At 43.5% G+C, this 15,381-nt stretch overlaps 1 protein-coding gene across 3 annotated transcripts in view; it reads left to right on the forward strand.

Annotated features, from left to right (window-relative positions):
* MAP7D3 (MAP7 domain containing 3) overlaps window positions 1-13,307 on the forward strand; it is a 35,771-nt gene extending 22,464 nt beyond the window's left edge. For 2 of the 3 annotated variants that reach the window (XM_027092429.1, XM_027092430.1), the window contains exons 11-18: window positions 3,387-3,519; window positions 5,005-5,140; window positions 6,056-6,160; window positions 7,177-7,230; window positions 8,841-8,943; window positions 9,989-10,184; window positions 11,103-11,374; window positions 11,960-13,307. In XM_027092429.1, the coding sequence (XP_026948230.1) occupies window positions 3,387-3,519; window positions 5,005-5,140; window positions 6,056-6,160; window positions 7,177-7,230; window positions 8,841-8,943; window positions 9,989-10,184; window positions 11,103-11,374; window positions 11,960-11,967 (1,007 nt within the window). In that variant the 3' untranslated portion in view covers window positions 11,968-13,307. The remainder of the gene's footprint in view (window positions 1-3,386; window positions 3,520-5,004; window positions 5,141-6,055; window positions 6,161-7,176; window positions 7,231-8,840; window positions 8,944-9,988; window positions 10,185-11,102; window positions 11,375-11,959) is intronic. The other variant, XM_027092431.1, reaches the window with a different exon arrangement.
* Window positions 13,308-15,381: the final 2,074 nt, after the last annotated feature.

The raw sequence follows: 15,381 nt of genomic DNA on the forward strand, positions 1-15,381 counted from the left end.
GTATCTTTTCGAATTAATGGTTTTCTCCAGATATATGCCCAGGAGTGAGATTGCAGGATCATATGGTAGCTCTATTTTTAGTTGTTTGGTTTTTTTTTTTTTTTTTTTGTGGTACGCGGGCCTCTCACTGTTGTGGCCTCTCCCGTTGCGGAACACAGGCTCTGGACGCGCAGGCTCAGCGGCCATGGCTCATGGGCCTAGCCGCTCTGCGGCATGTGGGATTTTCCCGGACCAGGGCACGAACCTGTGTCCCCTGCATCGGCAGGTGGACTCTCAACCACTGCGCCACCAGGGAAACCCCCTATTTTTAGTTTTTAAGGAACCTCCATACTGTTCTCCATAGAGGCTCTACCAATTTACATTCCCACCAGCAGTGTAGGAGGGTTCCTTTTTCTCCACACCCTCTTCAACACTGATTGTTTGTAGACTTTTTCATGATGGCCATTCTGACTGGTGTGAGGTGATACCTCATTGTAGTTTTGATTTGCATTTCTCTGATAATTTGTGGTGTTGAGCATCTTTTCGTGTGCCTTTTGGTCATCTATATGGCTTCTTTAGAGAAATGTCTATTTAGTTCTGTCCATTTTTTGATTGGGCTTTTGTTTTTTTGTTACTGAGTTGTATAAGCTGTTTATATATTTTGGAAATTAAGACCTTGTAGGTCACATTATTTGCAGATATTTTCTCCCAGTCCATAGGTTGTCTTTTTGTTTTGCTTATGGTTTCCTTTGCTGTGAAAAAGCTTATAAGTTTGATTAGGTCCCATTTGTTTATTTTTGCTTTCATTCCTATTGCCTTGGGAGACTGACCTAAGAAAACATTGCTACGATTTATGACAGAGAATGTTTTGCCTATGTTCTCTTCTAGGAGTTTTATGGTGTCCTGTTTTATATTTTAATAGTCTTTAAGCTATTTTGAGTTTATTTTTGTGTATGGTGTGAGGGAGTGTTCTGACTTCATTGACTTACATGTGGCTGTCCAGCTTTCCCAACACCACTTACAGAAAAGACCGTGTCTTCTCTGTTGTATATTCTTGCCTCCTTTGTCAAAGATTAATTGAGCATAGATATGTGGGTTTATTTCTGGGCTCTCTATTCTGTTCCATTGATCCATATGTCTGTTTTTGTGCCTGTACCACACTGTTTTGATTACTATGGCTTTGTAGTATTGTCTGAAGTCTGGGAGGGTTATGCCTCCAGCTTTGTTCTTTTTCCTCGGGATTGCTTTGGATATTCTGAGTCTTCTATGTATGGTTTCATAAAAATTTTAGGATTATTCTGGTTCTGTGAAAAATGTCATGGGTAATTTGATAGGGATCACATTAAATCTGTAGATTGCTTTGGGTAGTGTGGCCATTTTAACAATATTAATTCTTCCAATCCAAGAGCATGGGATATCTTTCCATTTCTTTAAATCATCTTCAGTTTCCTTTATCAATGTTTTATAGTTCTCAGCATATAACTTATCTCCTTAGTCAGGTTTACTCCTAAGTGTTTTATTGTTTTTGATGCAATTTTAAAAGGGATTTTTTCCCCTTTCTGATACTTCATTGTTAGTGTAAAGAAATGCAACGGATTTCTGTATGTTAATCTTGTATCCTGCTACTTTGTTGAATATAGATGCAAAAATTTGAATTTGTTTATCAGTTCTAGTAGTTTCTGTGTGGAGTCTTGTGTGGGTTTCCTATATATAATATCATGTCAACTACATATAATGACAATTTTCCTCTTTGCTTCCAATTTGGATACCTTTTATTTCTTCTTCTTTGATTGCTATGGCTAGGACTTCCGATACTGTTGTTGAATAGAAGTGGTGAGAGTGGGCATCCTTGTCTTCTTCCAGATTTTAGCAGGAAGGCTTTTAACTTTTCACTTTTGAGTATTAGATTGGCTGTAGGTTTGTCAAAGCTTTTATTATGTTGAGGTATGTTCCCTCTATACCAACTTTGGTAAGAGTTTATCATGAAGAGATGCTGAATTTTATCAGAAGCCTTTTCTGCATCTACTGAGATGATCATGTGGTTTTTGTCATTTCTTTTGTTGATGTGTTGTATCACATGGATTGCTTTGCGTTTGTTGAACCATCCTTGTGACCCTGTGATGAATCCAACTTGATCATGGTGTATGATCTTTTTTGTGTCGTTGGATTTGGTTTGCTAACGTCTTTTTTTGAGAATTTTTGCATCTATATTCATCAAAGATATTGGCCTGTAATTTTCTTTTTTGGTATTACATGCATTCTTAATATCCATTGACATTACTTAATTTTAAATACACTCGTGAATTTTGCTTTTTGAAGGAATTCCACTGTGAATTCTTTGTAACAGAAATGATCTTTTTATTACAAATTATTTATTCTTGATTTTTTGAAATCTTTTTTTTTTTTTTTTTTTTTTTGCGGTATGCAGGCCTCTCACCGTTGTGGCCTCTTGCATTGCGGAGCACAGGCTCCGGACGCGCAGGCTCAGCGGCCATGGCTCACGGGCCCAGCCGCTCTGCGGCATGTGGGATCTTCCTGGACTGGGGCACAAACCCGTGTCCCCCGCATCAGCAGGCGGACTCTCAACCACTGCGCCACCAGGGAAGCCCTGAAATCCTCATTTTTGTATGTAGTTTATTTAAAACAAATTCGTCATACTTAAAACAAATTCGTCACATGAACTAAAATGTTATGCCTCCATGTGGTCACTTTATTTTAGTGATAGTCTTGGTTTCTTTGATTATCTACAGTTAGCCACTTTATGATCAACCAAATATGTTAGCATACTATTATCAACAGTTAGCTAAACAGTACTTATTTAGTAAAGATGCTGCACAATGTACGCTGGATATATTTTTGTTTAATTGAGTAATTAAGATTTGTACACTTCAGGGAATTCCTTGGCGGTCCAGTGGTTAAGGACTCGACGCTTTTGCTGCCAGGGCCCAGGTTCGATCCCTGGTCAGGGAACTAAGATCCTGCAAGCTGCATGGCATGACAAAATAACTTAAAAAATAAAAGATCTGTACACTTCATTTGGACCGAGCATAAGCTTGTCTTCCTCTGTATTCAGTATATCTTAAGTTTTTTCCCATAGAGGCAATTCAGTCAGGTATCTCAAAACAGCTAAACCAAAGCAGGAGTACATTATTTCATTTTGGAACAGGTAGTTGTTAAAAATCAACAATATGCTACTTCTGTTGTTGGGGGGTGGGGGTGAGGGGGCGGGAGCTGGGCTTTTGAACAAAAGCTGTTACATAAATCACTTATAGTTTATTTATACATTTTAGACCACGGACATACTGTTTGGTTTTTTTTAACATCACAGGTTGTCTTGCACCTCTTTGTTGGACTTAGAGGCAGTAAGTTCCCTAAACTTAACTGTTTTACATGTTAATTTAAATTAGAGTCTGGTAATAAAAGCACACCAGGGCCTATGAATGCCGAGGAGGCAACAAAAATTTTGGCAGAGAAACGACGCCTTGCTCGTGAACAAAAGGAAAAAGAGGAAGAAAGACTACAAAAAGAGATGGAACAAAGGTTGGCACAAAATCATCCTTTCTATATTGTAAATCTTGGCTGGGGCCTGAATTCTGGAAGTCAGACTTTATCCTCAAGTTAGATGTATTATAAGTTCTCAAATAGTAACTGACATTTTCTCCAGTGTGAATCAGAAATGACTCGTCGCCTTTTAAACAAATGTGGGGAGCATTTCAAGCAGACAGGACGCTGGTGTGTAGATGACTGTATGGTCCTTTTTAGTCTCTATGTGTCATGTGCCGTCAGGTGTGCTGTAAAGATGCATAGAGACCTGAACTCATGTCAGGGGCCTGGATCTCAGTAGGAGCACCTGAGTGATCACACAAGACTCTTTCTGTTGCCATTCACTGGCATCAGCCCCTTTCTCTATTTCAAAAGTCCTTTATAACTTTAGAATTTGTAAACCTGTTTAAGAATAAGTTGCATACATCATGACCCTTTCCTACTAAATACTTCCGTGTATACTTCCTAAGAACAAAACCATTCTCTGACATAACCAGAGTATAATAACTAATATCAGGAAAATATTATTTTATTTTCTAATTCAGAGTCAGCAGTTCAATTTGCCATTTGTCCCAGTGACATTCTTAATACAGTTTTGTTTTAGTTCAGAATTCAATCCTTAGACGGTTCATAAAAAATAATACATACACACACATAGAGTTAGTAACTGGTAAAGCAGCTTTGCTTGAAACTTTTTTGTAAGTTTGAAAATAAAAAGTTACCAAAAAAGAAAAAATCTGTAAACCTGGAAAGGATACTTCTTGTGTTTTACTGGGTTTCCAGTGACTTGTGGGCTGCCATTGTCATGTACAGTTGTGTGCATTCTACCTCAATCTAAAGGTTTCTTGATCTTCGATCTCAAGGCCCATTTGATTTGGGGCCTTCTGATGTAAACCTCTGTCCACTGCCTGCAAAGAATAACTACAGTCCTGACTTTGTTTTTAAGTATTAAGTGTTTTTGAATCACAGTCACATGCTTTCCATGTACCTTATATGGGTTTGGGAGAAAGGAGGAGGAGACATTATGAATAGAAAAAACACCCCTATAACTTGAAGAATATTATTCATTGCTTCATGTAAAACAGAGCTAGTTTAACATTTTAAAAGCCCTGAAGACCAGTCACTGTAGACTGGGCTTTTCTCCTCTGAGCACCACCAGACCCTCCTCTAAATTCGTCTCTCACACCCCCATGTGAGACTGGGTGTGAGCATACATCTAAAACAGTTAAGAAGGAGTGATTTTATAGCACGCGCATTTGTGTTTTAAGACGCAAAGTAGCCCACTACTTGACAGAAATCTTTTTCTACTCCCAAGGGCTAGCTTCCCCCATTTAAAAAAGATGAAATTATGCAAATCCTGTGTAGTAACAACACAGAAAAAGTGGTGAATCTGGTGTAAATAGAAATTGTATTACTATACACAAGCAGCTTTACTATAAAAATGCACATAGTAAGAGTTATTTAAATATTCTGTGTCATCAGGAAAATGAAAGACATAGCAAAGAAAGCAGATGAAGGCCAACAAGAGGAGTTCTCAGAATTTGGAGATGGGCAACCACCAAAGGAGATAAAGAAGGAAGGAAGTCAAGAACAACAAGACCAAAGAGTGGAACTCCAGGTTTGCCGGCTCCCCACTTGATCAAGGGATGAGAACCGGATTCTAAAATTCAGTAGAAACCCAAAGCAAAAGTCTATTTCTCCAAGACAGAAAACAAGCAGATGCTGCATGCTCTGCTTGCATTCACATTACAGTCTCGCTGTTACCGTGTCTGTGTGAGTTGTTCTCAGCCACCCTTGGCCGAATCCCAGAATGTTTTACAAGTGAAACAGAAGCAGAAAGCAGCAGATTACAGACGAGCAGTCCTTTAGTTCGTCTCCATAAATAATATTACAGCTTGGTTTCGGGAAATCCAGATCGCTCTTCCCAGCCCTGCATTCTGTGGTGACCCTTAACACCTGTGCCACAACAGATAAGATACAAATTATGAATGCCTCATCAGATTCACTGATGAGAATGTCACCCATGTAAATTTAAATCACCAGGTAAATAAACCCCCAAACTGAGCTCAGACTATACTCAGTTTAAATTATTGTTGTAGCCTAATTTATATTCCAGTTTTAGTGTATCATTAATCAAAATCAATTAATATGTTACATAAATGATTGTAATGCATTTGCATTCCTCGAGAAAATACCTTTAGGAATCCTCTTGCTGCTTTTGAGAAGTGTAAGACTTGGCTTCTGATGCCTGTGTCAGTGGAAGACTACACAATCACATACATACTTGAAACAGTCGTGGTCTGACAGCCCTGAGGTCCTGAAGGGGATTAGCATGGCTTGTAAATCCTTGTGATAATAGGCTAGTTCTTGTGTATTTTTGCTAATGGTTTGAAAACTGATGATCCATGACTGCTGTATATGTGGGTACTCAATCAAAAGGTTACATTCTTTTATTCTGGATAACATCTTACTGTTTCACTGATGTCATTCAGATATATTGAGATTAAATGATATTTTTGTACAAATTTTCTAGAAAAGTGATGCGAAAATAAAAGCTCAGGAGGAGGCTGACAAACGCAAGAAGGAACATGAGAGAATTATGTTACAGAATTTGCAGGAGAGATTAGAAAGAAAAAAGGTACTCCTTCTCTCGGTTTGGGGGGTTTGATTCTTTGTTTAAAACAATGTTGGGCATGTGATATCAAAACATGTTTTAGAAAATGACAAGTAAGTGATATGCTAGCCTTGGTTGTTTTCCCTCTGTGCTCTCTTATCCGAGGATCTGACCCCTTCTCCCTAGAATGATCTCCTCTTACTGATCATACGTCTCCCTCGTGGACCACTGATGACCATTACAGGGATATCTCTGTACAGCAAATCTCTGGGAACAAAGCTCCTTTGAATAGAGTCACTCAGGTCATGGTAGGGGTTGGTGGAAGTTAGAGTTGTTTCTAAACTGGGCTGGAAATTTCAGCAACTGAGTGGGAAGAAGCAGAAGGTGGAGGCTTCCCTGAGAAGCCAAGGCGCAGGCTGTTTGTAAGGTAGGACCTCACTTTGTGCAACCCACGTGGCTTGTCTGGGAGCAAGGAAGGCTCTGGAACAAGCAAGGTACTTCATGGCGTCTCTGTCAGGAGATCAGTCACCCTGAGGAGGCCAGAGAGCTGTAGCTCTCCTCACCTTCAGGAAAGAAGGGAACTCTTATCCCTCCTGCATGTGCTCCTTCTAGTAACAAAACCTCTGACGGGGTTGCATTGTTGGGGTGCATTCTTTTCATTAACTCAGCTTCACTCGTGCTCTGTTCTGACTAAAATCATGTTCACAAGTTCTAATTGGTTTGCAATAATATGTGCTCAGTCTAAGTAATAAACTTCCATGTCGGCAAAATCAGGAGTGAGAAGTCATTTGGATTTCTGTGTTAGGATAACAAGTACGCCCATCACTGCTCAGGGTGTTTTCTAGATGATCATGAAACTGGGCTTGAAGGAAGGCACCCAGGTGCCGGCCCAGGGTCTTGCGTCGGTTATATCTGTGGCGTTGGAGCAGTCACTGATATATATTGTCCGCTTCTGGAACATGGAAATAATCAACTTCTTCAGGACCAGTGTTTTGTTTTTAATCTGTTTTCATGTTTGATTTTTATTTTCCTTTAAATAGAGAATTGAGGAAATTATGAAGCGGACAAGAAGGCCAGATTCAAATACCTCAAAGGTAGTCTGTGTGCTCCTGCCAGCAGTGCATACGAATTCCTGTTGCTTCACATTCTTGCCGACTTTTTCATTTTTGCCCATCTCTGGTGGTAATGAAATAACATGTCACATTGGCATTTCCCTGATTATTAAAAAGGTTGAGCATGTTTTCATACCTTTAGTTAGCTTTCATGTTTTTTCTTGTGTGGAACGCTTGTTTAGGTCTTTTGCCCAAAACTTTCTGGCTGACTTGTCTATTCCTTACTCATTGGTAGTTCTTTAAATGTTCGAGAAACTTCTCCGTTCTTGTATGTGTTGCAGATATCTTCTCCCAGTTTGTGGCTTGTCTTCTTGCTGCTGCATAGAAGTTCTTGATTTTCACATCGCTGAATTTATCCATATTTTTGGATGACTAATGGAGTCGGGTGCCTTATTGGCCATTTGGAGATTCACTTTGGTGAAGTGCCTTTTCAAGTCCTTTGCCCCTGTTTCCAGTCGGTCACCTGCCTTTTCCGTATTGATCTGTAGGAGATTTTACCTGCTCTACTTCTGAGCCCTTGGGACATCTGTATTGCAGTTATTAGCCCCTGTGCAGTAGTTTGCCTCACACTCTCATAATGTCTTTTGATAAACAGAAGCTTATTTTAATGAACTGAAATTTAGCAGCTTCTTTCCTTTATGGATAGTGCTTTCAGGGTATGTCTCATAAGTATTTGTTTACTGCCACCCTTCCCTCCCTGGCCCCAGTGTCCTGTCTTTTGATGGTTTGTGTGCATCTAAGGTCTTTTGCCCCCAGATTCTGTGTTCTTTACCCTCTGAGCTACAAAACTGATATTTTGCCTATTTACAGTTGCCCAGTTGTGGTCACTCATACCATGAAAATTTAGAATAGAAATGTCATTCCTGAAAAGTGCTGGGAGTTGCCATCTCAAGGATCGTTTAGCCCGTTGGCCTGAGATGCCCTGCCTCAAGCAGCAGCCAGGAACTTTTTTAGCCAGGGCCCCACCTTGGCAGATCCCCCGTGCCAGCCCAAAGCTGTTGCCCCTTGGCTCCCACTCAGGGAAGTCTTTCATTCTTGAGTGGCTTTCCTGAGCTGCAAGACACGGGCCACCTGTCCTGTCCTCTGTAGATTCTGTGGGCCAAAGAGGTTAGTTTTTTTTTTTTTTTACCTTTTAACTGAAATGACAAAAATTAGCCATCAATCCAGGTGTGAAATCTGTCTTTTTTAATTAATTTATTTTATTTATTTTTATTTTTGACTGTGTTGGGTCTTTGTTGCTGCACGCGGGCTCTAGTTGCAGCAAGCGGGGGCTACTCTTCGTTGCAGTGCGCAGGCTTCTCATTGCGGTGGCTCCTCTTGTTGCGGAGCACGGGCTCTAGGCGCACGGGTTTCAGTAGTTGTGGCTCGCGGGCTCTAGAGCGCAGGCTCAGGAGTTGTGGCACACGGGCTTACTTGCTCTGCGGCATGTGGGATCTTCCCGGGCCAGGGCTTGAACCCATGTCCCCTGCATTGGCAGGTGGATTCTTAACCACTGCGCCACCAGGGAAGCCCTGAAATCTGTCTTCTTTGAAATAACTAAGTCAGGATGACTGAATATTAGATGTAATCATGACTTTCATTTTTCATGGTAGGCTACAGAAACATTCAGCAGTGATGCATATGAGGAGGACGAGGCAGACGATGAGGACGAGTCAGAAAGTGACAGTGATTCCTTTGATGACATGCATCCATCAGGTTTGCTTGCCTTCTGAGTTCTGTTAGTCAGTATTTAGAAGTTGGACTGTCTAGGCTCATCCAAAGGTTTCTCCACTTCTGAGCTGTGTGGATTTGAGTAAGTTACTCAACCTCTCTGTGTTCAGTTTTCCCATCTGAAAAAGGAGAAGCTAATGTTGTTCTCTCCCTAGGGTGGGCATGAGATTGCAGTGAGATCGTGTAGTGCTAACAGTGCCTGACACATAGCAAACTCTCAATAAATATTAGCTGCTGCTACAGCTGTTACTGTGTTTCAGGTTGTGCTGAGAGACTGTAAATGGCAGCTCTTTCTCAGCTCAGTGTGAGGCTTACCAGCATCTCGCAGTTCAGGGCCTTGTGGCGCATTCATGACTGACCATAGGTAGAATGCCACTCCCCGCCTCACTGAGAGAAAATGAGAATCATGTTGTGATATGAGCGCCCCTAAGGTGTATTGTTGAGTCTCGTTCATTCCCTGGTGAGTAGGAACCACTTAATGGCCACAGTAATGGCATTTGAGAAAACACGATTCGTTCACCCTTTATGGCGTAGCGGGTATTGAACACACAAGTTGGGCGCTCTGCTAGCTACTGGGGCCTCGAGGAACCACAGCCAGTGGGGAGCTAGACATGAACAGACCGTGGTGCTGCCACAAGCTGGTCACACGTAAAAGAAGTTTGGCCAGAATGCCACGAGAACGGAGCAGTAGGGGCAGCTGAGCTGTAGGCTCCACCTTAGGGCGTTGGAAAAGCTTGAGGTCGGAGGTGAGACTAAAATAAGAGGGTCACCAGGAGGAGGGGCAAGAAGCGCGGTGCGTCATTCTTTGCTGGCAAAGGAGAGAGGGCAAGTTCCTTAAAGGTGGCGCTTTGTGCTTTGAGGGCTGGCTGGGCTTGTGCGCTGGGCAGTAGTCCAGGCCATGCCTCCAGGAAGCGCTGCCACGAGACGGCTCCTGCCTTCAGGCAGGCTCCCTCCCGAGCCGGCAGGCACCTTGCTTGTCTTGTTGTTGAACCTCCAGTTTTAATCTTCTTGCTCTTTTTGTTTTCTCTAGCTTTTATAAATGGCACAGAGTCATCCACAAAACCAAAAACACATTTTAAAAATGTGAAGAACACTCGCAAGCTGGTGTTTTTAGATGAGACTTGTAGCTACATCCGTAAAGAGACAAAAACACTTTTAAATTGTGACATGAAAACCTTCAGACAAAAAAGAGTGAAAGACCCTTTGAATCAGACAAAGAGTGGCAGGTGAGTCCCTAGGTGAGTTCATCAGAATACACTTGGAAGGGTTATGATTGGCATTCTTAGAATGATGCACGAGATGATTGACTGAGCTCTCAGTTTATACCAAACACTGTGTCAAGCACTCGACTTAGAGAAACAAACTGATCCCCACAGCAGCCTTGCTTAGTGAGGATGAGCATCCCTATTTTTACAGGCGAGGAAACTCAGACGTGCAGAGATTATGGGCCTCATTTGCCCAGCATCCCACCGTTCAAGGGCAGAGCCCAAATTCAAACCCAGATACACCTGACTCCAAACTGTGCCTTTATTCATGCTGGTTAGTATTGTCTCATACAGTCCGGGAGGGGACATGGATAGAGTGACTGCAGTATACCAGGCATTTCAACTATCTTAATTCTCATTGCAACTCTGAGTTTGATACTAAAGTCCTCACTGTACATATGGGAAACTGAGGGTCAGAGGTTAGGTCAGAAGAACAGGACCAGATTCCTGGAAAGGTAGGCTCCTTGGGCGATGGCCTGAAAAGACATTAACCTGCAAGGCCTGTGGAAGCAATCTGCTAAGAGACTCAGTGATGGCGTGGAAAGAGCAGTGGAGCTGGTAAACCCACATGAGTCCTCACTCCGCCTTACTGGCCGTGTCCTGGATCTGCTTGCGGTAGGGACAGCGTCCCTAGAGCCCTGCATGCGCAGCTGCTTCTGGTCCCCTCAGCATTCCCGTGGAGCCCTAGGACCTGGGAGGACACAATTTGGAAACCAGTGTGTTCTGTGATCTCCAGGGTCCCTTCCATCCAGCCTTCCCATTCTGTGATTCTGAAAGTTTATGTCCAAGGCATTTCTTAGAATTAAATAATAAAACTTCCTTCAGGCAAAGCCTTGGTTTGGGGATAATCTGGATTATAACCAAAATACCTCTTTCCAGATCCTCCACCAAAAGAACAGCCAACCGAGCAGCCAAAACCGGAAAGGCAGAAACCAGCAACACCGTGGGACCTTCCAAGAGCTTACATTCAGAGGCACAGGATTGGGTCTGTGACAAGATTATTGACATCACAAGCGAGATAGAACCACCTAAGTCCAGTATCCCTCCTGATAGCCGAAAACACCATCTGAAAGGTCCCATGACATCCTGCCTAAGTCACCAGCCACCTGTAGACAACAAGAAAACAAGCAAATCTGTTTCTGCTCTATTGGGTAAGGCCTCATCCCATCTTCACTTCATTTGAAAGGTAGTTGACCTTGAACCCTCCTGTGTTTCCAGCTGTTCCAGGGTTGTCTTGGTGAGGGAGAAGACACTGGTTGGTCTAAAACTAGGTTGATGTAGAAGAGCCCTCCGTTAAGTTAGTTTTGAGAGGGTAAATGACTTGATTCTAATTTTTATGGCCTGCATTTCCTGCCAGATATACAAAGTGGGGTTCATTTCAAACCCCAGACCCCTCAGGTTCCTCTGCGCTCCTGATCCACTGGCTGCTCTACAGCACACAGATCATCATTCAGGGCAGAGGGTTAGTGAGTTTTTTGGAATTAGTCTCTCAACTTGTGTTTCCAAAACCAAAAGGCCTCTGTTTTTCTTTCCTTGAGAAGCTCTCTTTGAAATTGAGAGGAGCTTGGGCCCATTTGGGGGTTGGGGAACGTTTATAAGAGCACCAGCGTGTCAGCAACTCCAGGGGCGCTACTTGAGGGTCCCAGGCGCACCTCAGAGCGGAGCCGGGGCCCACTTGGTGTGGAACCAGCATTTTCTCTACTAACCTTCTTTCTTTTCTTTTTCCCTCTGGTCAGATATGTAAACCTCATCCAGCCTGGAAGAGAAGCCATTCTCCACTCTGGATTTTGACCTCCAGGCACACCTCTCAAAATTTCTCCACCTCCTACTTGAACCTGGCAAAGAAAATGACTCTCAAAAAAAAAAAAAAAAACGGGAAACATCAAAACGTCATCTTAACATATCTCAGAAGATGCTCATATCATCTTGACTGTTGCCCACAAGCAAGGGTTCTGAGTAAAGAGTCGTTTTGTTTTCCTGTAAAAATCTTCATGTCTCTCGTTCTTGTGTTTTCCTGCCAACACGTTTGAGTATGTATCAAGGGTGTCTTTATAAAATGCTAACTCTTGAGTTTCTAAGAGAATCTCTACCAGAGGAATAGTTTTTTCTCAGTATATATTTGAAATCTTAAAATCACGTTTACTCCATTTAACAATTAATTTACCAATAAAAACTCACATTTGATCTTGTAGAGAACATGACGGCTTATTTGAGGGCCTCGAGGTTCCTCACAAGAGCTTTGTTTGGATTGTTCTTAACGTACAAATACAGAAGGTTGCAAAATACTAAATCACATTTTACCGCTATGTATGTATATTGCTAACTCTGCCATAGTCTGCCAGCCCCATACACAGGCACTGATACCCCCAAATACTGGGAGCCCTAGAAGGTGTGATCTTTAGCATCTTGTCAGTGTTTCATTTTGAAGTACATACTGCGGTTTATCTATAAAAACATGTTATTATGTTTGTTGTGTACATAAGGCAGTATTTGGCTGTTGTCTGATGGGGTATGTTTAACTCCTCTAAATGTTTACTGTGTATAATCTTTTTCTGCTTGTGCTCTCCAGGCCTGCCCTTCAGTATACACTCAGGCTTGAGATGTGGAATCAAAATTTGCTTGCCTTTCTCTAGCGGCTGGCTGCGAGTGAGTACAGGAGCAGTGTTATTCTTCGGTCCCCTTGATAGGCACAGAGACATACACGGTGAACACGCACACATGTGTACACGCACACACGTGTACACAGAATATATGTTTCCTGAAATCCATTGAATCCTGCTTAAACCATTGACTAAAACTTGAATTCAAATTAGTGGTCCTAATGCTAATGAGTTTTCTGGTGAATCACAAATAGTTTGAAGCAGGCCTGTGTTCTTTGTAGCCACCAGTCTTCGATTAGTAAAAGAAAGTAGTTATTCTTTGATCCCCTAGTTCTTTGCTATTCAGAGTACTGTATCTCTGTTGTAGAATAGAGCTTGGTGCCTTAGGTTTAAAAACTGTTTATACACTTGCTCTTTTATACAAAAGGCAGAGACAGTCATCTTAACAGATGTGATTCTGAGATTTTTCTGTACAGATTTCACATGTCGAAACACTGTTACGCCTTCATATAAATGTGTGTGTTCTATGCAATAAACTTTGCAGGTAAAGCAAGTTTTCTTCTTATTTTAATAATAAAAAATGTACTGGTGGTGGTATAAAGGTGACACCAGTTGTTAACCAAGCTATGAACACAGGCAACCGGTATGTTCGATAAGTAATCAGATCCTCTGATAAGTAATCAAATCCTCTGATGCCCCTCTGCAGTCACTTCCGCCGTGGGACATTAAGATGGGAATTTTGAACTCTGGTCTTCTTCCTGCACCCGTTTCAGTGCTTGTTAACTCTTCCCTGTGGCGGCTGTGACCTGAGGCCAGTGATTAAAGTATCTTTCTTTCTGCTGTGGTAAAATTCACGTAAGTGGCATTTAGTACATTTACAATGTACAGCCATCACCGCTCTCTAGTTCCAGAATGTTTTCATTATCCTAAAAAGAAACCCCGTACCCTTCAAGCAGTCACTCCCCATTCCCTCTCCCACAGCCCTTTTTTTTAATATAAATTTATTTATTTATTATTTTTGGCTGCGTTGGGTCTTCGTTGCTGCGTGCGGGCTTTCTCTAGTTGCAGCGAGCGGGGGCTACTCTTTGTTGTGGTGCGCGGGCTTCTCATTGCGGTGGCTTCTCTTGTTGCGGAGCACGGGCTCCAGGCGCACGGGCTTCAGGAGTTGTGGCTCGCGGGCTCTAGAGCACAGGCTCAGTAGTTGTGGGGCGCGGGCTTAGTTGCTCCGCGGCATGTGGGATCTTCCCGGACCAGGGCTCGAACCCGTGTCCCCTGCATTGGCAGGCGGATTCCCAACCACTAGCGCCACCAGGGAAGCCCCTCCCACAGCCCTTTTAAACATCACATTTGGTGCTGGCTGCACATGAGGCAAACACATTTGCTTTTGAAAGTCCGAGCGTGCACTCTGGCAGTAATTGTGCTCCGTTAACATGCGCATCCCTTCATGACATCACTGTTATGGTGTGTGGCCAAACCAGTGTTTTGGTCTGCCCATACATGTTTAGTTTCTAATCTGGAAACATGTTCCACTGCACTAGGTTTTGTGTTTGATAAGGTGAGGTCCTTGTTTATCCCTGATCTTTGGCACCTGGTGCTTTGAGAACAGTGGCAGCCATTCCGCACTTGGCATTCAGTACCGGGCCATCCACTGGGGCTGTTGAACCAGGACATTCCCTGGTGCGCAGACAACCTGAAGTACGGTCAGAGCACCCTGCTGACAGCCCTGAGGTGATGGACGCTGACCCGGCCTCCGTGCTTGCCGTAGGCTGAGGGCAGGCCCCTGGCTTCTCCCGGTGGATTCTGCAGATGATAGCGCATTTCCCACACCCGTGTCATCCGCGCCCCCCACTGCCCCCGTGTGCAGTGAAGCTCTTCAATAGCTCCAATCCCCGGTGACCAGAGAAACGCGGTGAGAACACTTTTAGAAAGGATGCTGGACAGGAGGTCTGAGGACCCGAATTCCTGCCGAGGGGGCTGCAAGCCCTCCAAGCAACTGCGCCCGTCATGGCCCCTCTGAGCCGTTGCTGTCTGGTGAGCGGGCTGGGGGCCTGCGCTAGGATCTCGGAGGGCCCTCAGTTCTCAGGAGTCGCTAACTCACTGGCGAGAGCTAGAGGGTCGCGAGGTGGGCGTAGAACCGCAGCAGCAGCTGGTGCCAAGACGCACAGCCCGGAGGCAGACTGCCCGGCCTGTCCTATCAGGGCTCAGTCTGATCCCTGCACACCCTGCAGGCCTGGTCAGTCGAAGCAGGTCCCAGAAAGGCCTCCTTGCCCTCGGTCTCCCTCCCCACCAGTCCAGTTCCAGTGTTTCCAGATGGGCTCGTCTCATAATTTCCCAAACGACTGTGTTGTAATAACCGTAGTTATGTTTACACATTCTATGTGCCAGGTACTTTATAGGTATCATTTTAAACCCTCACAACAACCCTGTAAGCTCCCTTGAGAAGCAGAGGGTCACCATCCCAACTCCCTACCCCACACCTGCTTCCTTGGTGCCAGGCTCTCTCTCTCTCTCTCTCTCTCTCTCTCTCTCTCTCTCTCTCTCTCTCTCCCTCCCTCTCC

The sequence above is a fragment of the Aethalodelphis obliquidens genome, unplaced genomic scaffold (genome assembly GCF_003676395.1).
Source record: "Aethalodelphis obliquidens isolate GAN/ISIS:26980383/991018 unplaced genomic scaffold, ASM367639v1 scaffold78, whole genome shotgun sequence".
In the NCBI taxonomy this organism is placed as follows: Eukaryota; Metazoa; Chordata; class Mammalia; order Artiodactyla; family Delphinidae; genus Aethalodelphis; species Aethalodelphis obliquidens.